Source organism: Pituophis catenifer, unplaced genomic scaffold (genome assembly GCF_029215685.1).
Source record: "Pituophis catenifer annectens isolate HBS135680 unplaced genomic scaffold, rPitCat1.0.hap2 SCAF_17, whole genome shotgun sequence".
Lineage (NCBI taxonomy): Eukaryota > Metazoa > Chordata > Lepidosauria > Squamata > Colubridae > Pituophis > Pituophis catenifer.
In genome coordinates this window covers 4611095-4631993 of record NW_027256897.1, presented here as the reverse complement: position 1 = coordinate 4631993, position 20899 = coordinate 4611095, and the positions used below count along the sequence as shown (strand labels likewise).

At 44.5% G+C, this 20899-nt stretch overlaps 1 protein-coding gene across 1 annotated transcript in view; it reads right to left on the bottom strand.

Moving 5' to 3' along the window:
* Positions 1–4202: 4202 nt before the first annotated feature.
* The window catches only part of SLC27A4 (solute carrier family 27 member 4), a 29914-nt gene continuing 13217 nt past the window's right edge, over positions 4203–20899 (bottom strand). The window contains 9 exon segments of the mRNA XM_070955609.1: positions 4203–5040; positions 6546–6692; positions 9766–9930; positions 11519–11656; positions 14309–14435; positions 15127–15336; positions 18784–18893; positions 19821–19912; positions 20036–20249. Of these exon segments, the coding sequence (XP_070811710.1) occupies positions 4883–5040; positions 6546–6692; positions 9766–9930; positions 11519–11656; positions 14309–14435; positions 15127–15336; positions 18784–18893; positions 19821–19912; positions 20036–20249 (1361 nt within the window). The 3' untranslated portion in view covers positions 4203–4882.

Genomic DNA, 20899 nt, shown 5'->3' with positions numbered 1-20899 from the left:
GGTTTTTTTTTCGGCAGGAGGGTGAGGAAGGGAGTTTGGAAATGACACAAGATATCTTCAAGGGAGGGTTCCCCCCCCCCCGTGTCCATCATCCAGCCCACAAGGCTCTCCGCAGCATCCTTTTTCAAACCTCCCATCCTGCGTGGGTGCTAAGCATTGTGGGAAATTCAGTGGGTTGGGTTGGTTTCAAAGAAACCGGACGGGAGGGATTTACGCAACCGGAAACCACTTCCTTGTGGGTCTAATCACACTTGGCCAAGTATGAATTCTATTCTATTCTACTTTCATGCTGATCTAACAAGATATGTTTCCAGGAAGATGGTGTTAACACTCCTCCGGAACCAGAATGCTGCCTGCATTTTTTTTAAAACAAAACCATTTATAGAAACCAGTTTGACCAGTCTGGTGATCTCCATTCCAAACCCGGAGCTGAGCAGAGGCCTCCAAATTGCAAAATGTCAGGAGGGGGAGCCTGTTTAGCATCGGATTTCTCAGGGATTCGACTAGACCAGGGGTCTGCAACCTTAAACACTCAAAAGAGCCATTTGGACCCATTTCCCACAGAAAAGAAAATACAGGGAGCCACAAAACCTGGGTGGGCGTGGCCAGTGGTGGGTTCCTCCCGGTTCGGTCCGGTTCGGCCGAGCCGGTAGCGGTGACGATATGACATCACCGAACCGGTTCTCCCCACCCTGCCCTCCCACCTCTTCCCACCCACGTTATTCTTACCTTTTATTTGTTCCCACCCCTAATCCATTGCTGCCTCCTGAGTCCCAGCTGATGACTAGAGGGAAAAAAACTGTTTAAACTCTTGCCGCAGGGCTTCAAAGGGCCGCCCTACAGCTGATCACTCTTAAAAGCAAACAAATGAGTCGGGTTGTAAGTGTGAGGACTGGTCGTAAGTGCGAGGAGATTCCAGAAATGACTCTGACCAGCTAGCTACGCCCGCCTAGTCACATGACCTCCAAGCCACACCCACAAAATAAGCCATGCCCACAGAACCGGTAATAAAAAAATTTAGAACCCACCCCTGGGCGTGGCCAACTCAATGTCACTTCTACCAGTCACATGATCCTGTCTCTCTCTCTCTCTCTTCTCCTCTCTCTGTATCTCTCTGTCTCTGCCCTGGCTGCTTCTCCATCCCCCGCCGTCGCCCTTACCTTCTCAGGCCAGGTGAGGAATGACTGGGAGGGGAAGGCAAGGGGTGGGGCCAGCTAGTGGTGGGATCACCTGACAGGGAGCCACAGCAGAGGGCCCAAAGAGCCACATGTGGCTCCGGAGCTGCAGGTTGCTGACTCCTGGACTAGACACCCTGTAATTCTGTTTCCTGATGCGTTGGACCTGTGGCGCTCTTCACGAGGGGCATGTTGTGTCCGTCTGCTGCAGCTCGGAGTCTCCCTCGTATTTTTTTTTTTTTTTAATTTGATTTATACGCCGCCCTTCTCCGGAGACTCAGGGTGGCTTACAATGCGTTAAGCAATAGCCTTCATACTTTTGTATATTTATACAAAGTCAGCTTTTCTTTCTTTCTTTTCTTTCTTTCTTTCTTTCTTTCTTTCTTTCTTTCCTTCCTTCCTTCTCTTTCTTTCTCTTTCTTTTCTTTTTTTTAAAATTTGATTTATATGCCGCCCTTCTCCGGAGACTCAGGGCGGCTTACAATGCGTTAAGCAATAGCCTTCATACCTTTGTATATTTATACAAAGTCAGCTTTTCTTTTTCTTTCTTTCTTTCTTTCTTTCCTTCTTTCCTTCCTTCCTTCTCTTTCTTTTCTTTTTTTTAAAATTTGATTTATATGCCGCCCTTCTCCGGAGACTCAGGGCGGCTTACAATGCGTTAAGCAATAGCCTTCATACCTTTGTATATTTATACAAAGTCAGCTTTTCTTTCTTTCTTTCTTTCTTTCTTTCTTTCCTTCCTTCCTTCCTTCCTTCTTTCTCTTTCTTTTCTTTTTTTTAAAATTTGATTTATATGCCGCCCTTCTCCGGAGACTCAGGGCGGCTTACAATGCGTTAAGCAATAGCCTTCATACCTTTGTATATTTATACAAAGTCAGCTTTTCTTTCTTTCTTTCTTTCTTTCTTTCTTTCTTTCCTTCCTTCCTTCCTTCCTTCTTTCTCTTTCTTTTCTTTTTTTTAAAATTTGATTTATATGCCGCCCTTCTCCGGAGACTCAGGGCGGCTTACAATGCGTTAAGCAATAGCCTTCATACCTTTGTATATTTATACAAAGTCAGCTTTTCTTTCTTTCTTTCTTTCTTTCTTTCTTTCTTTCTTTCTTTCTTTCTTTCTTTCTTTCTTTCCTTCCTTCCTTCTTTCTCTTTCTTTTCTTTTTTTTAAAATTTGATTTATATGCCGCCCTTCTCCGGAGACTCAGGGCGGCTTACAGTGCGTTAAGCAACAGCCTTCATACTTTTGTATATTTATACAAAGTCAGCTTATTGCCCCCACAAACTGGGTCCTCATTTTACCTACCTTAGAAAGGATGGAAGGCTGAGTCAACCTTGAGCCTGGCGAGATTCGAACCTGCAGTAATTGCAGGCAGCTGGTCTTAATAACAGGGTGCTTTAGACCACTGTACTACCAAGGCTCATATGAGCACGAGAGAGAGAGATCTCATCGCATTTTTAAAAAATACGGCAGGATCTTACTCGAAAAAGCGACCGGTCTCAAATGTTTTGGAAACGTCCGGTGGAATCTTAAGCAGTTTCACGGCATCCAAAGAAGGGGGGAAAAAAGAAAAAGGGTGAAAGCTAATTTGAGCTGGACTTAAAAGAGCAGTTATAGAAAATCCGATCGCGGATCTCAAAAACTTCCGAGCCAGATCCGAATGCCGGCTTGAAACGTTGGGAACGGGCAAAAACTGGGCAGGCAAGCCATTGCTCAGGGCAGAATCCGCCTGTCACAGCATCTTGCTCCTGGTTTTTATTTCTCTTTTTTTAAAAAAAGCCCTTTTTGTTTTGTTTTTTTAAAAAAAGTCGAAGAACAGAACAAGCCTGGGTGTGCATTAAAATCCAGCCAGAGGCCAACTGGATACAGTACATGTGTGCAGCAGTGGTGAAATCCTTCCCGGTTCACTGCCCACGCTTCGTACGGAAAAAGGAGGCGTAGGAAGGTAAGCAGAACAGCGAGGGGGGAGGCAAGCAGCTGTGCCGCGCGATTTAGATGATATATATAAAATTATATATATAATTTAGATTATATATATAAATTTAGATTATATATATAAATTTATATATGTAAAAAAAAGAAGCAGACATACTGCTAACTCTGGAACTTAAGATTTTAAAAAATTTTTAAGAATTAAAATTTTAAAATCTTAAGTTCCGGAGTTCGCAGTATGTCTGCTTCTTTTTTTTTTTTTACTAATATACCTGGAACTCGTATTTTTAGAATCGTTTGTAAATTTATATATTTATATATATATAAATTATATATATATATATATTTATATATATATAAATTATATATATATATATATATATATATATATATATATATATATATATATATATATATATATATATATATATATATATATATTTATCTTCTTAAGTTTTCGCGGGTGTGCATATGCAAAAAATTAAAATCTCGGGTGTTTTCCTGGACCAGAATTTTAAACATTTTAACCAACTTATTTACAATGACGCGGGAAAACACCCGAGATTTTAATTTTTTGCATATATATTTATATATATATATAAATTATATATATAAATTTATATTTATATAAATAATTTAGATTATTATATTCAAATTGCACAGCATAGCTGATTGTCGGAAATATACCGGTTCGGATGAATCGGTAGCTTTTTTTCAGCGAGATCCACCCCAACCCCCAGATTTGCAGAGGTCCGACTTTGGAAGGTAAATCCTCACCACCACCAGGGGTGAAATCTACTTACCTTCCTTACCGGTTCGGAAGTGCACGCACCATGCGCTCGTCACGTGCGCGCACAGACCCTCTGCGTGTGCGCAAAACCTTTCTGCGCATGCGCAGAGGATACAAAACACATCGCTTCCTGGTTAAAACCAGGAAGTAACGACAACTGGGTGGGTGGGCGGAGTCTCACGCCGCGATTGCTACCGGTTCTCCGAACCACCCGCCACGATCGCTACCGGATCGGGCGATCCGGTCCAAACCGGGAGCATTTCACCCCTGTCCGCCATCTTTTCGGAAAACACACCAGCAGAGTTGGGGTGAATAAGCACCTTCTTCATCCAGGCTGGTCTCTTTTGTGCTTTTGCAAATAGCAACCCGTAAAAATGAAAAGGAGAATTAGAGGGAAACCCCCTGATAAAATAAATATATAAGAATGGCTAATCAGCAGAGAAAGACAGCGCAATGTCGCCCCCTGGAGGTAATTCCCAACACTGTAGTTCTTGGCGGTTTAAGATGCCCCCCCCACCTCAAACCATCATCCTCCTAAATCAGGGAGGGTGATGAGCTTTGGAGTCCCAGCTCAGGGACAAAGAAAGGTAGTCCTTGCTAGATCCACTGGAGATCCACCCTTTCCCAAAAGCTGTAGGATCCTCTGTGCTTTGGTAAAGCTGGCGCTACGTCAAATCATCCATGCTGCTGGAAATCACACAATTTTAAAAAAAAAAGAACCTAATTTTTGCGGTGCCTTTTTCCCGGGAAATGCTAATCGTAATTTTCCCCCCACCCCTGTAGTCTGACATCACGTCGGGAGGTGATTGGCAACAAGGGAGGTGGGGAACCTGAAACCCAGAAACCGACTTGGACGTTTCCAGTTTTCCAACCCCATCGTAATCCCGGTCCTTCCGCCGAAGGACGTGATGAGTTTTCAAAGGGGAAAAAAAAAAGTTTCTTTTTGATTTCCGTCATCCCCCTCCCTCTTTTTTCCCCCCTTTTTTTCTTTTTTTTACAGTTTGATCTGTCCCGACTGGATCTTTCCGAAGGCTTCTTCGTCCAATGGTTTATACCGGCATTCTCGAAGGTCCAAGTAGAATAATTTATCTTTTACCACTGTGGGGTCATAGCCTTCTTTGCGCAGATCGACTTTCTGGAACTTGAAGGTACCTAAGAAGAAAGTTGCAGGGGGCAAGAAAAGAAACCACAAACACATTAAGGCAGGTGTCAGCAACCTGCGGCTCCGGAGCCATATGCGGCTCTTTGGGCTCTCTGCTGTGGCTCCCTATCGGGCGATCCCATCACTGGCTGGCCCCGCCCCTCGCCCTCCCCTCCTAGTCACTCCTCGCCTGGCCTGAGACGGTAAGGGCGATGGCGGGTGATGGAGAAGTGGCTGGGGCAGAGAGATACAGAGAGAGAGGGAGAGAGAGGGGGAAGGGAGGGAGGGAGGGGAGAGAGAGAGAGATGTCAAAAGGGTTTTGTGATTCCCGGTGTTTTTTAACAATCGGTTCTCTGCCCTAATGACCGGCTGGGTAGGCGTGGCTGGGGGGGGGTGTCATGTGACTGGTGGAAGTGAGTGACGTCGAGTTGGCCACGCCCATCCAGGTTTTGTGGCTCCCGGTGTTTTCTTGTCTGTGGGAAACGGGTCCAAATGGCTCTTTTGAGTGTTTTAAGGTTGTATACCCCTGGCCTATACTGTCCCGGTGCATTTTGTTTTTCTTGCCTAAATGTAGAACCTTCCTTTTTTTTCACCCTTGAATTTCATTTTCTTAGAGAGCGAAAAATAAACTCTGAGACTTTTGCCTGCTAAATCCCTTTGAAGCCCGGTTGTCGTGGAAATGAGGCGAGGGGGCACATTCCTGGGAAATGACGAGGAAAAGAAGTCTGAAGAATGACTTGGAAGACAGCCAATGAGAAGCAGAGACTTGGGGATCGGAAAGGGAGGGATTGGGAGGCAAAAGGTCAGTCTTGTCCGCGCGGAGTCATGATCCGGTGGCTGAGCTCAATTAAAGAAAGATTTCCTTAAAGATTGGCAGCTTGGAAATTCATTTAATTTTGAGATAGCACCGCAGTCTGACAGAGTTTATAAGAAGAGATCGGACAACCATTTGTCTGCTTTTCGGATGTTCTGGCCCTCAGGATGAAACTTAACCGTCTCAATGATGCAACATCGAATTCAGGGGTGGGTTCTAATTTTTTTTTACTACCGGTTCTGTGGGCGTGGCTTATTTTGTGGGTGTGGCTTGGAGGTCATGTGACTAGGTGGGCGTGGCTAGCTGGTCAGAGTCATTTCTGGAAAGTCCTCGCACTTACGACCAGTCCTTGCACTTACGGCCCGACTCATTTGTTTTCTTTTAACACTGATCCGCTGTAGGACGGCCCTTTGAAGCCCCGCGGCAAGAGTTTAAACAGTTTTTTTTTCCCTCTAGTCATCAGCTGGGACTCAGGAGGCAGCAATAGATTGGAGGTGGGGCCAAATAAAAGGTAATAACGTGGGGGGGTGGGCGGGTGGGAGGGCGGGGGGGGGAGAACCGGTTCGGTGACGTCATATCATCACCGCTACCGGCTCGGCCGAACCGGACCGAACCGGGAGGAACCCACCACTGGTCGAATTGTATAACTGTGCACCTGATGCAAAGCAACACGGAGCTTTTTTTAACTGCCCAGGGACTCACTTGTCTGGTGAACTTCCTTCAGCAACCGCAGGAACACCGGCCGGGCGTAGGCGGGCAAAGATTTCTTCATTTCTGCAGCGAAGCTCTCCAAGTCGCAGGAGTGGTCCTTATCTACAACGGCAGCCATGCCGGCTTTCCCTTCCGTGCCTAAAAATAAAATTTAAAAAAAACCCAGGCATCAAAACTCTCTTATAGGACAGAGATGGCTAACCTTTTTGCCATCGTGTGCCAAAAGTTGGGGGGGAGTCCACATCCATAATTCTATGCGCCCTGCCCCCCGTGCATGCGCATGCGCCCCCCCACTTTCCCCCGCTTTTGGTACGTGATGGCATAGACCCATTTTTCATTCTCCCCAGGCTCCAGAGCCTTTCTAGAAGCCTGGGGAGGGCGAAAACAACCTTCCTCAACCCCCAAGAGGTCTTCCGAAGACCAGAAACAGCCCATTTGCCAACTTCCGGTGGGACTGGAAGTGCTGTTTTTCGCTCTCCCCCAGGCTCCAGAGCCTTTCTAGGAGCCTGGGGAGGGAGAACACGGCCTTCCCGACCCTCCGGAGGCCCCCCGGAGGCCAAAAATGGCCTGTTTGCTGACTGGTGGGCCCAGAAGGCCCGAAAATCAGCACACCGGAGCTGAGCTCGCATGCCCACCGACATAGCTCTACATGCCACTTGTGGCACACGTGCCATTATTATTTATTTATTATTGATTAATTCAATTTGTATGCCGCCCCTCTCCGAAAACTCAGGGCGGCCATAGTTTTCGCCATCACAGGTATAGGGGGTCGATTGAGTAATAACCCATCCCACCTGCCCCCACACTTCCAGTCTGCCCCACCTCCCAACCCCTCCCTCCCCATCGGTCTTGGGGTTTTCAGGTTTGATTTTATTATCAAACCTGAAATTATTATTTATCAGGCTGGCCTGATTCCATGTTGGTTTTAACATTTGATATGGATTTTAATTGATACGTTTTAAATTATGGGCCAAATTCCATTTAATTAGTTTTAAATTAATTCTATTAGATTAGTTTTAAAGAATTATTTTAACTTTTGTACAAATGTTTTTATTTTGGCTGTTCACCGCCCTGAGTCCGAAAGGAGAAGGGCGGTATACAAATTTGATAAATAAATAAATAAATAAATAAATAAATAAATGTATTTATTTATTTATTTATTTATTTATTTATTTATTTATTTATTTAATTAATTAATTAATTAATTAATGTATTTATATGCTGCCCTTCTCCAGAAGGACTCAGGGTGGCGAACACAAGTTAAAAACAAAATGTACAACAAAATCCCATTTTAATCCAAATTAACTAATAAATAATAAATAATAAAACCCGGGATCAGAGTCAGCCTATTTGCTTGAACAGCCAAGTCTTCAGGTCCCAACGGAAGGAGCGGAAATCAGGAGTCGTCCGGAGCTCGGTAGGCAACTCATTCCAGAGGGTGGGAGCACCCACAGAAAACGCCCTACCCCTGGGCGCCGCCAGACGACATTGGCTCGCCGTTTGTTTTCACTAAGATGGAACTGATAGCTGCCCTAGGTTAAGGGGGCGGCCAGTGATGAAATCCATCCGGATCTATCCGGCTCATGTGAACTGGTACCGCCGGTGGCGGGAGGCTCCGCCCACCCGCTGGGACGTCATTATGTCCCGTTTTTGATCCGCTGCGCATACGCAGAAGAGGTGCATGCGGTCACATTCCCGAACCGGTAGCGAAGGTAAGTGCATTTCACCGCTGGGGCGGCCAATACATTTTATGAATAAACAAATGAATGAATAAATAAATAAATATGTAAGTAAATCAATAAGTAAGCAAGTAAAAAGTAAGTAAAATAAGGAAACAAACAAACAATAATAAATAAATGACTGCAACATTTGCAGTGTCATTTATGACACTGCAACCGTCATAAATGTTTTAAATTATGCGCCAAACTTTATTTAATTATTTTAAATCTATTTTAACTTTTGTGTACAAATGTTTTGCTTTGGCTGTTCACCGCCCTGAGTCCGAAAGGAGAAGGGCGGTATAGAAATCTGAAAAAATAAAATAAATAAAATAAATAAATGTGACTCAGTTGTCAAACAGTCGAATGTAAAATCATGTCACCATGGGGATCCTACAACAGTCATAAGTGTGAAAAATAGTCATAAGTCACTTATTTTTGGAACGGTTCCTAAATGAACTGTATAAGTAAATAAATAAATAAATAAATAAATAAATAAATAAATAAATAAATAAATAATAAGTGAGTAAATAAGTAAATAAATAAATAAATAAAGTAAGTAAATTAGTAATAGGTAAGTGAAGTAAGTAAATAATAAGTAAATAAAGTAAGTAAATAGGTAAATAAATGCAAATAAATAAATAAGCAAGTAAATAAATAAGTAAATAAATAAGTAAATGATAGGTAAGTAAAGTAAGTAAATAAATAAGTAAATGATGGGTAAGTAAAGTAAGTAAATTAGTAATAGGTAAGTGAAGTAAGTAAATAAATAAGTAAATGATAGGTAAGTAAAGTAAGTAAATAAATAAGTAAATGATAGGTAAGTAAAGTAAGTAAATAAATAAGTAAATGATAGGTAAGTAAAGTAAGTAAATAAATAAGTAAATAAGTAAATAAAGTAAGTAAATAAGTAAATAAATAAGTAAATGATAGGTAAGTAAAGTAAGTAAATAAATAAGTAAATAAGTAAATAAGTAAATAAATAAGTAAATAAATAAGTAAATGATAGGTAAAGTAAGATAAGTAAGGTAGGTAAATTGAGGACCCAGTTTGTGGGGGCAATAAGCTGACTTTGTAAAATATACAAAAGTATGAAGGCTATTGCTTAACGCATTGTAAGCCGCCCTGAGTCTCCGGAGAAGGGTGGCATATAAATCAAATAAAAAAAATAAAATAAAAAAAAAGTAAGTAAATAATAAGTAAGTAAATTAAGTAAATAAAGAGTAAATAAAGTAAGTAAATAAGTAAATAAATGTAAATACATGTAAATAAATGTAAATAAATAAACAGGCAAGTAAATAAGTAAGTAAATACCAGTAAGAAGTAAGTAAATTAATAAATAATAAGTGAATAAATAAAGACGTAAATACATAAACAAGTAAATATTTGGGAGCTCTCTACGCGAGGTGAGACAGATTGTGAGGGGAAAAAATGCACTCCTGACTTCCATGTTTGTTCCCTCCCCACCCCCGCCCTTCGCCGTGCCCACTGACCTGGCACCGCCACGCCGTACACCACCACATCCGCCATGCTGAGGATGCGGCTGAGGGTGCCCTCCACCTCCGTCGTGGAGACGTTCTCGCCTTTCCAGCGGAAAGTGTCGCCGGTGCGGTCTCGGAAATACAGGTAGCCCAGTTCGTCCATCACCAGGACATCACCTGTGGGACAACAGCATGAGGGTTGCGTGGGAAGTTCATAGCAGGCCTCTCCTTCTTTATCAACGAGGAGTCTGTGGCTTACGGACATAATGGAGCCCGACCGTTGCTAAGTAGGTTGGTCGTTAAGTAAGTCTTGCCCCATTTTACGACCAGTTGGGAAACTGGCTGTTTCTGCCCTCCGGAGGGCCTCTGGGGGTGTGGAGAAGGCCGTTTTTTGCCCTCCCCAGGCTCCAAAAAAAGCCTCTGGAGCCTGGGGAGGGCGAAAAACAGGCCTACCGGGCGCACCGGGCCATTGCAAGCCAAAAGCGGGGGAGCGCGAGGGGGTCGCATGCGGGGGGCAGGGCGCATTGAATTTTGGGTGTGGGCACACACGCATGCGATCCCCGCACTCTCCCCCCCACTTTGGGCACGCGACGGCAAAAAGGTTGGTATCTCTGGTATAGGATCTTCTGGTTGAGCAGGGGGCTGGACTAGAAGACCTCCAAGATCCCTTCCAACTTTGTTCTTCTTCCTCCCTCCCTCCCACCATCCACCCTCCTTTCTCTCCTCCCTTCTTTCTCCCTCTCTGTCTTTCTTCCTTCCCTCTCTCCCTCTTTTCTTTCCTTCCTTCCTTCCTATCTCTTTCCTCCCTCTGTCCTTTCATCCATCCATCCATCTATTCATCCATTTCCTCTCCCTCCCTCTTTCTCTCTCCTTCCTCCCTCCCTCCCTCCTTTAGCCCCTCCCTTCTTTCTCCCTCTCTTTCGTCCTTCCCTCTCTCCTTCCTTCCTTCCTTCCTATCTCTTTCCTCCCTCTGTCCTTCCATCCATCCATCCATCCATCCACCCATTCATCCATTTCCTCTCCCTCCCTCTTTCTCTCCTTCCTCCCTCCCTCCCTCCTTTAGCCCCTCCCTTCTTTCTCCCTCTCTTTCTTCCTTCCCTCTCTCCTTCCTTCCTTCCTATCTCTTTCCTCCCTCTGTCCTTCCATCCATCCATCCATCCACCCATTCATCCATTTCCTCTCCCTCCCTCTCTTTCTCTCCTTCCTTCCTCCATCCCTCCTTTAGCCCCTCCCTTCTTTCTCCCTCTCTTTCTTCCTTCCCTCTCTCCTTCCTTCCTTCCTATCTCTTTCCTCCCTCTGTCCTTCCATCCATCCATCCACCTATTCATCCATTTCCTCTCCCTCCCTCTTTCTCTCTCCTTCCTCCCTCCCTCCCTCCTTTAGCCCCTCCCTTCTTTCTCCCTCTCTTTCTTCCTTCCCTCTCTCCTTCCTTCCTTCCTATCTCTTTCCTCCCTGTCCTTCCATCCATCCACCCATTCATCCATTTCCTCTCCCTCCCTCTTTCTCTCTCCTTCCTTCCTCCCTCCCTCCTTTAGCCCCCTCCCTTCTTTCTCCCTTTCTGTCTTTCTTCCTTGCTTCCTTCCTTCCTTCCTTCCTTCCCTTTCCTTCCTGTCCTCCGAGGTTCCTTCCAGCTTCTATTCTATTCCTTGGTATATCCTAATTTTTCCGCATTTTTTCCAGCTCCCACTAATAAACAACCTTTTTTTTTTTTTTTTGTATAGGTGAGAATTATTATACCCCAAAAGAAGAACGGAGGAAGGTTCACCTGAGAGGTAGGCAGAGTCGCCTTTGGTGAAGACATCTCGGGCAATCTTCTTGTTGTTGGCCTCGTGGTTGAGATAGCCATCAAAACGCTGCAACGGGTCACTTTGGACGATCCGCCCCACCAGCTGTCCCGGTTCTCCTGGGGGACAAAGAGGAAGGAAGAAGACGGATTTGAGATTTTTCAGGATCCTGGGATCCAACCAGCTAAAATTCCGGACAGGAATTTTAAAATGAGATTTAAAATTCCCAGATGAACTACTCGGGACCCCGTGAACCAGTGATCCCCAACTGGCGTGTCACTGCGTTTTTGTATTTACCAGATGAGCTCTTATTTTTGAACTTTCAGACTTGCCGTAGCTTGCCAAGTTCTTATCTCTAAGCTAACTGCGCATGTCCACATTCTTTCACTTTCTTCTATCTTTTCTTTGTTCTCCGGACGAGAGAGGTCCGGCAGGAACGCTGCCAAGATGTAATTAATTAGCTAATAAGATGTTTTATTTTCTTTATAACAAATAAATGAGTTTTTCTTAGAAAATATATCTTCGGGTTTATTTTCTTAAAGTATACTTCAAGGAAAGGTCACGATCCATTCTCTAAATCAAGGTGCAATTACCCAAAAGCAGAATGGGATTAATTGCCACCCTGACATGGCGGTCCGTGGACCACTGGTAGTCCTCGAGAAAATTTTGGTGGTCCGCAGGAAAATTATTTGCATTTTTTATATTGCACTAAATCAGGGGTCCTCAAATTACGGCCCCTGGGCCGGATACATGCAATGAACGTTTGTGTTGCTGCAGAGAGTCTCCCCCTTCGGGGTCTTCTTGTGTGGGTCGGAGGGGGGCAGAAATTCCGACTCGGGGTCTGCTTCGGCCTCCTGGTGTGGGGCTTTGGGCGAAGGCTGGAGGGAAGAGCCGCTGGTGGCGAAGAGCCGAAGGGCCTCGTTCCAGTGGGACTGCATCATGGCCTGGAACTGGCTGACCATCTCAGCCCGCTGAGCCTCCAGGCGCCGGTACCTGGCCTTGCACTCCCGCAGGTCTTCCCTCTGCTTGGAAAGCCTATGCTCCTAGTCCTCAGTGAGGTGCTTCTGCTGAGCCTCCTTCTCAACCAGATCCAATTTGAACTGAACTCTTTTGCCTACTCTTTTTCATGGTGGCGGCTTAGCTCCAACAACTGCTTCCTGTCGGGGCCCTTAAGGAGCTCAGGTGGGCAGGTGAGGAGTGGCTGGGAGAGGAGTGGGGGAGTAGAGGCCGGCGAGGCATCCCTCGATGTGAGTGACATCAAGTTGGCCACGCCCACCCAGTCACATGATCACGTAGCCACGCCCACCCTGTCATTAGGCAGATCGTATTAGCGGTCCGCGGGATTGAAAATTATGAATTTAGTGGTCCCTGAGGTCCGAAAGGTTGGGGACGCCTACCATGAATAATATAAAGAGATTTTATTCACCTTCTGCAAAAGGGACCTCTTTGTGCTCATTTGAGAGAAACAGAAGAGAGGATATGATTACAAGTTTAAATACAGTTTCAGAGTAAAATCTCCTCCCCGTAACGCCTCTTATTTTCTTACGTAAGGTAAATGTTTGGGTACATAACAACTGTTTTCCTCGGACAAGAACATTCTTCTGATAATTGCCCCATCTAAGCATGGCAGCTTCTTTCTTGCCAATGTTAGCCTGACCTGACATGGAATGTACTAATCAATTTATAGCTCTGTAATATCCCTAAAAACCAGGTTCTGACAGGTTCTGGCGAACCGGCAGCGGAAATTTTGAGTCGTTCGGAGAACCGGCAAATACCACCTCTGGCTGGCCCCGGAGTGGGGTGGGAATGGAGATTTTGCAGTATCCTTCCCCCAGGAGCGGGAAGGGAATGAGGATTTTGCAATATCCTTCCCCCAGGAGTGAGGTGGGAATGGAGATTTTGCAGTATCCTTCCCCCAGGAGTGGGATGGGAATGGAGATTTTGCAGCATCCTTCCCCCAGGAGTGAGGTGGGAATGGAGATTTTGCAGTATCCTTCTCCCAGGACTGGGGAGGAAATGGAGATTTTGCAATACCCTTCCCCCAGGAGTGGGGAGGGAATGGAGATTTTGCAGTATCCTTCCCCCAGAAGTAGAGGGAATGGAGATTTTGCAGTATCCTTCCCCCAGGAGTGGAGAGGGAATGGAGATTTTGCAGTATCCTTCCCCCCAGGAGTGAGGTGGGAATAGAGATTTTGCAGTATCCCTCCCCCAGGAGTGGAGAGGGAATGGAGATTTTGCAGTATCCTTCCCCCAGGAGTGAGGAGGGAATGGAGATTTTGCAGTATCCTCCCCCTGCCACGCCCACCAAGCCACGCCCACAGAACCGGTAGTAAAAAAAATTGAAACCTACCACTGCTAAAAAATCTGTATTTCACAACTCTGCTTCACAGCTGGTGTTTTAGGATCATATAACGCAGGGGTCTCCAACCTTGGCAACTTTAAGATTTGTGGACTTCAACTCCTAGCTTTGATGGCTGAGGAACTCTGGGAGTTGAAGTCCACAAGTCTTAAAGTTGCCAAGGTTGGAGACCCCTGATATAAAGGAATTAATATGGCTTCACTCTTGCTCTGCTTTTTACAGGAATAATTCATATTTCTCTCAAGAACGTAGCTTGAAGGCATCTAAGAAGCTTCCACCATCAGCCAGAGAAGAACACACAATGGAATGGATGAGGGGGGAAATCTCCCTCTGCTACCTTCTAAGGCCCATTCATTTATGTCTTAGGGTCTCCACCTTCTCTCCACCCATCACCACCACTTCCTGGCCTCACCTGGTTCACACCTCATGCAGAGCCCGTTTGGTTTCCGGATCAGCTCCATGGTGTCTTCGTTGACTCGGACGAGCTTGATGGGATAAACGTGGGGAAAGATTCGGCTGTTGAAGCCACAGGCCCCCAACTGCAGAGGGGAGAAATTTTAGAGAAGTGGGCTCAGAAGAAGAACAGGGAGGTCTTGCTTTGTTCCCCTCTGCACCTTGAGCTTCTCAGGACAACTTCTCCTTTGGAGGCTTCGGTGCTCTCCGAACTGGGTGATTGGCATTTCATGACCCAACGAGGGAAAATCAACTTCATCATCAAGGTCATTTGAGGCCTCCCACTCCTCCTCTTCCATTCCGCAAACCCTACTTCCTCCTAGCACTGATGATGTTCCCTAGTTGGCTAATGAAACGTCTCCAAAAGAAAATCACCCGGCTCAGAGAACATCAAGGACCCCACAGCCCTCCTCCTCTTTCCTTCTTCTCTTTCTCCTCCTCCTTCTCCTCCCTTTCTTCTCCTCTTTCCTTTCTCCTCCTCCTCCTCTCTGCAAACCCAACTCCCTTCTAGCACTGATGATGTTCTGTAGTTGGGTAATGAAACGTCTCCAAAAGAAAATCACCCAGCTCAGAGAGCATCAAGGACCCCACAGTCCTTCTCCTCTTCCTCCTCCTCTCTGCAAACCTCACTCCCTTCTAGCACTGATGGTGTTACTCAGCTGGGTCACAAAACGTTTGCAAGAGAACCAGCCAGCTCAGAGAGCCTGCCAAGGGCTCCCCAATTCAGCCGTGAGGGTTTTTCTCTCCTCTTGGGACTCCCTTCTTTCCTTCTCCTACCTTGTTGTCAAAATTCCCGACGCTGCAATTGCACTCGGTGGAGCCGTAAAACTCGGCAATCTGAGGGATGCCGAAACGTTCGCTGAACTCCTTCCAGATGGAGGCCCGCAGGCCGTTCCCCAGCGCCATTCGAACTCGGTGCTGACGCTCCACCTCTTTCGAGGGCTGGTTCAGCAAGTACCGGCAAATCTCTCCGATGTACTGTACAATCTGAAAGCCACAAGAGGCATAATAATAATAATAATAATAATAATAATAATAATAATAATAATAATAATAATAATAATGTTGAGTGACTGTGGAAAAAGAAATCGTGTGTTGTCCCAATTGTAATTGGAGCCCTTGGAGCAATACCCAAAGGGCTACCCCGCTATTTAGAAATTCTAAATTTGCCGGACTTGAACATTTTAACTCTACAAAGAACCACCTTACTCGGAACAGCTTACATCCTCCGACGATACCTTAACAGTTCCTAGGTCCTTGGTTAGGACTCGAGCTGCTGAGCTATTAACCAGCCTCAAAGGCTGTGAATCTCACTAAAGATTAAATAATAATAATAATAATAATAATAATAATAATAATAATAATAAGTCCTTGGTTAAGACTCGAGCTGCTGAGCTATTAACCAGCCTCAAAGGCTGTGAATCTCACTAAAGATTAAATAATAATAATAATAATAATAATAATAATAATAATAATAATAAGTCCTTGGTTAAGACTCGAGCTGCTGAGCTATTAACCAGCCTCAAAGGCTGTGAATCTCACTAAAGATTAAATAATAATAATAATAATAATAATAATAATAATAATAATAATAAGTCCTTGGTTAAGACTCGAGCTGCTGAGCTATTAACCAGCCTCAAAGGCTGTGAATCTCACTAAAGATTAACCAATCATCATCATCATCATCATCATCATCATCATCATCATCATCATCATCATCATCTATTTTATTCATTAAACACGAAACTCAAGTCAAATCAACATTTAAAAATGTATCACAAATACCATTGACAAGCACTGATGATTGATAGGGGTTGCTGCCAGCATCCTAGGTATCAAATTATTATTATTATTATTATTATTATTATTATTATTATTATTATTATTATTTGCTGGCAGCAACCCGTGTCAACCATCAGTGCCAGCCAATGTTATTTGTGATACATTTTTAAATGTTGACTGAGTTTCATGTGTAATGAAAATAATAATAATTTTTCATGTTTAATGTTTCATGTTTAATGAATGAATGAATGAATTAATTAATTAATAATTAAAGTTTCATGTTTAATGAATAAATGAATAAAGTATATAATTATAATAATATAATAATTATAATATATAATATATATTATATATATAATATATTATCTTATAATATCTAATATATAATAATATAAATAATAATATAATAAAATAATAATAATTTTACTGAGTTTCATGTTTAATTAATAAAGTATATAACAACAACAACAACAACAACTTGGGAAGTGTTCGACTAGTGATTTGGGATACAAAATCCAGCATGGTCATCTCGTTTGCTGTGTATAAAGTCAATAATAATAATAGAACAGAACAGAATCACAGAGTTGGAAGGGACCTTGGAGGTCTTCTAGTCCAACCCCCTGCTTAGGCAGGAAACCCTACACCACTTCAGACAAGTGGTTATCCAACATCTTCCAGTGTTGGAGCATTCACAACTTCTGGAGGCCAGTTGTTCCACTGGTTAATTGTTCTGACTGTCAGGAAATTTCTCCTTAGTTCTAAGTTGCTTCTCTCCTTGCTTAGTTTCCACCCATTGCTTCTTGTCCTGCCCTCAGGTGCTTTGGAGAATAGCTTGACTCCCTCTTCTTTGGGGCAGCCCCTGAGATATTGGAAGACTGCTATCCTGTCTCCCCTAGTCCTTCTCTTCAATAATAATAATTTTACTGAGCTTCATGTTTAATCAATAAAATAAAATAAAAATGAAGGAGTTTTTTGGGGGTTTGAGGGAAGCAAGGCAGGGAATACATATACTAGTCCTCGTCTTAAGACTCACAATTGGGGTCAGAATTTGCTACGATCTAACACAGCTGCCACATCTGTACATCCAAATGCTATGAAGGCAGTCCTGGACTTACAGCGATTCGCTTTACGACCGCCTCCTAGTTCTGAAGGCACTGAAAGAAAGTGACTATCCACCCGTCCTCGGACTTACAAAAGTCATAGAATGGGGTCGAAACTCACTTAACAACGGTCTTGCTTAGCCTATGTGAAATCCTATGGCTCAATTGTGGTCAAGGACTGTTTGTAGTTTGTTTTCAGACAGGCCCAGAATGGCCTCGTTGAGGTACGTTGAATTATGAGGTGTTTATTTTGGTCAGAGATATTTGTCTTTTAAGATTGCGTTTTAGATTTAGGGCTTAGATTTGTGTTTAGAAACCGCCAACCCACATCTCAACCTTTGCATAAATTTTGGAGACATCAGAGTGTTTCTTCAACTCATTTGAATCTTGCATAAAACAGATTAATTTTTTTTTCCCTCTGCCGTATTTGTTCTAGAAACTTCCGTCTGCTTAGGCGTCAAAATTAATTTAAAAAAAATAAGCCCATGTCGGGTGAGAATTTCCCATTAATGAATGATCCGAGGTGCCAATTCTACATCGGGCTGCCCTCGTTCAGTTCTGTCTGTTTTTTTATTTAAAAAAAACAAAACACAAAGGGAAAAAAAAAAGCGGGCCATTTATTAAATGTTTACCCTCCTTTGAGTGCGGACACCAACCGGGATATTTAAAAATCTGAACGGAAGAAAAGCCAGGATTAAGCTGGAAGGCAAACATGAGTCTGATGTGGCATTTGACGAGCTAAGCTGCTCTTTTGTACGGCTATTAAACAGAATCTCTCTCTCTCTCTCCCCCCTCTCCTCTCTTTCTCCTCTCTCTCGGTTTTCTGTCTTTCTTTTTCTCTCCTCTCTCTCTCTTTCCCTCCCTCTTTCCTCTCTCTCTCACACCCTCTCTCTCTCACTTCCTCTCCCTCCCTCTCCCCACTCTTTTTCTCCCACTCTCCATCCCTCTCTTCTCTTTCTTCTCTCTCTCTCTCTCCCTCCTCTCCTCTCTTTCTTTCTCTCTTCTCCTTCTCTTTCTCTCTCTCCCCCTTCTCTCTTTCTCTCTTCCTCCCTTCCTCTTTTTTCTCTCCCTCTCTCCTCTCTCTATCCCCTTCTCTCTTTCTCTCTCCCTCCTCCCTCTCTTTTTTTCTCTCCCTCTCTCCTCTCTCTCTCTCCCCTCCTTCTTTCTCTCTCTCTCTTCTCTCCTTCTCTCCTCTTTCTTTCTCTCTCTCTTCTCTCCTTCTCTCTCTCCCTCCTCCCTCTCTTTTTCTCTCCCTCTCCTCTTTCTCTCTCCTCCTTCTTCTTCTCTCTCTCTTCTCTCCCTCTCTCCTCTTTCTTTCTCTCTCTCTCCTTCTCTCTCCCTCTCTCCTTTCTTTCTCTCTCCTTCTCTATTTCTCTCTCTCCCTCCCTCCCTCTCTTTTTTCTCTCCCTCTCTCCTCTTTCTCTCTCTCTCCTCCCTCTTTCCTCTCTCCTTCTCTCATCTCTCTTTCTTCTCTCTCTCTGTCATCTCCCCCCTCTCTCTAACAGACTTGTGATCCCTCTTCCTTCCCGCCGAGGGTCCCCCTCCGCCTCACCGTGCAGTTGTATTTGACACAATCATCCCAAAAGTGAGAGGCCGAAAACTTCCTCCTGATCACCACCGTCATTCCATGCAGGAGACACTGACCGACCCCGACAATATTCCCTAAAGACAGAATGAAAGGGATAAAAATGAATCGTAAGGGAAGAAAGGAGGGGGGGAGAGGGAAAGAAAGGGAATGAGGAAGAAGGCAGGAAGGAGAAAGAGGGAAAGGGAGGGAGGAACAAGAGGGAAGAAGGAAAGAAGGAAGGAAGGAAGGGAGGGAGGGAGGAAGGAAGGAAAGAAGGAAGGAAGGGAGGAGGGAGGGAGGGAGAGAGGGAGGAGAAGGAAGGAAGGAAGGAAGGAAGGAAGGAAGAAAGGAAGAAAGGAGGAAGGCAAGCAGGCAGGCAACTAGGGAGGAGGGAGGGAGGGAGGGAGGGAGGAAGGAAGGAAGGAAGGAAGGAAGGAGAAAGGAAGGGCAAGCAGGCAGGCAACTAGGGAGGGAGGGAGGGAGGGAGGAGAGGAAGGAAGGAAGGAAGGAAAGAAGGAAGGAGGAGGAAAGGAGGAGGAGGAGGAGGGAGAGGAAGGAAAGAAGGAAGGAAAGAAGGAGAGGAGGGAGGAAGGAAGGAAGGAAAGGAAAGAAGGAAGGAAGGAAGGAAGGAAAGAAGGAAAGAAGGAGAGGGGAGGGGAGGGAGAGGAAGGAAGAAGGAAGAAGGAAGGAAAGAAGGAGAGGAGGGAGGAGAGGAGGAAGGAAAGGAAGAAGGAAGGAAGGAAGGAAGGAAGGAAGGAAGAGCAGGCAGCCAGGGAGTGAGGGAGGAAGGGAGGGAGGGAGGGAGGGAGGAAGGAAGGAAGGAAGAAAGGAGGAGGGAGGGAGGGAGGGGGAGGGAGGAGGAGGAAGGAAGGAAGACAGACTTTGGTTGATTTTCCCCCTTTTTTGATGCCTTCCTTGGGGAGGGCTATTTCAGGAAGAAGGGGAGCAAAGAGAAGAAGCGTCAACAGGGGGATGAAAAAATAAAAGTGTGAGAGCTGTGAAGCCCAGAGCTTTGGCGTTACCTGCTGCGTGGTAGAGAGGGAGGCTGTCATAAACCACATCCTCAGGCGTCATGCGAAAGCCGCCATAAACCAGGGTCGCCATCCGGAAATACCTGCTCCAAGAAAGGAGAGCCCCGAGTCAGTCTGGGTGGGTCAGCCGTGTAGAGGGGGGCTCTTGAGGAAATGGGGATCAGATCAGATCCGAATCACGGGAATATATCTTTCTTTTCACTGACCTGCTGTGGACGATGATGGCTGCCTTGGGCAAACCGGTTGTTCCGGAAGTGTAAATGTAGAAGAGTTTATCTGGAAAAAAAGAACAACATGGAGACTTTCAGGGAGATTGGCAAAGGACATGGAGAACTTTGGAGTTTACAAAGAACATGGAGAACTTCTGAAGTTTAAAAAGAAACATGGAGAACTTTGGAAGTTTGCAAAAAATATGGAGAACTTTGGGAGTTTACAAAGAACATGGAGAACTTCTGAAGTTTACAAAGAACATGGAGAACTTTGGAAGTTTGCAAAGAACATGGAGAACTTCGGGAGTTTACAAAAATCATGGATAACTTCGGGAGTTTACAAAAATCATGGAGAACTTCGGGAGTTTACAAAAATCATGGAGAACTTCTGAAGTTTACAAAGAACATGGAGAACTTCTGAAGTTTACAAAAATCATGGAGAACTTCTGAAGTTTACAAAGAACATGGAGAACTTCAGGAGTTTACAAAAAATCATGGAGAACTTCAGAAGTTTACAAAAAACATGGAGAACTTCTGGAGTTTACAAAAAAGATGGAGAACTTTGGAAGTTTGCAAAGAACATGGAGAACTTCGGAAGTTTACAAAGAACATGGAGAACGTCAGGAGTTTGCAAAGAACATGGAGAACTTTAGACATTGGCTAAAGGACAAGGAGATTTTTCAGAAATCTGCATTTTGCAACCAGATCTATCTCTGGAGCGCCAACTCTCCATCGTCCCAGCCAGCTCCTTTCCTTGGAAGATGTTCTCTGCAGGTTGAGAAGGATCTTGGCTCTTGATGGCTCCCACCCTTCATCCTCCTTTGGGGAAGGAGGACCAGGGGAAGAGGATGGACAACACCC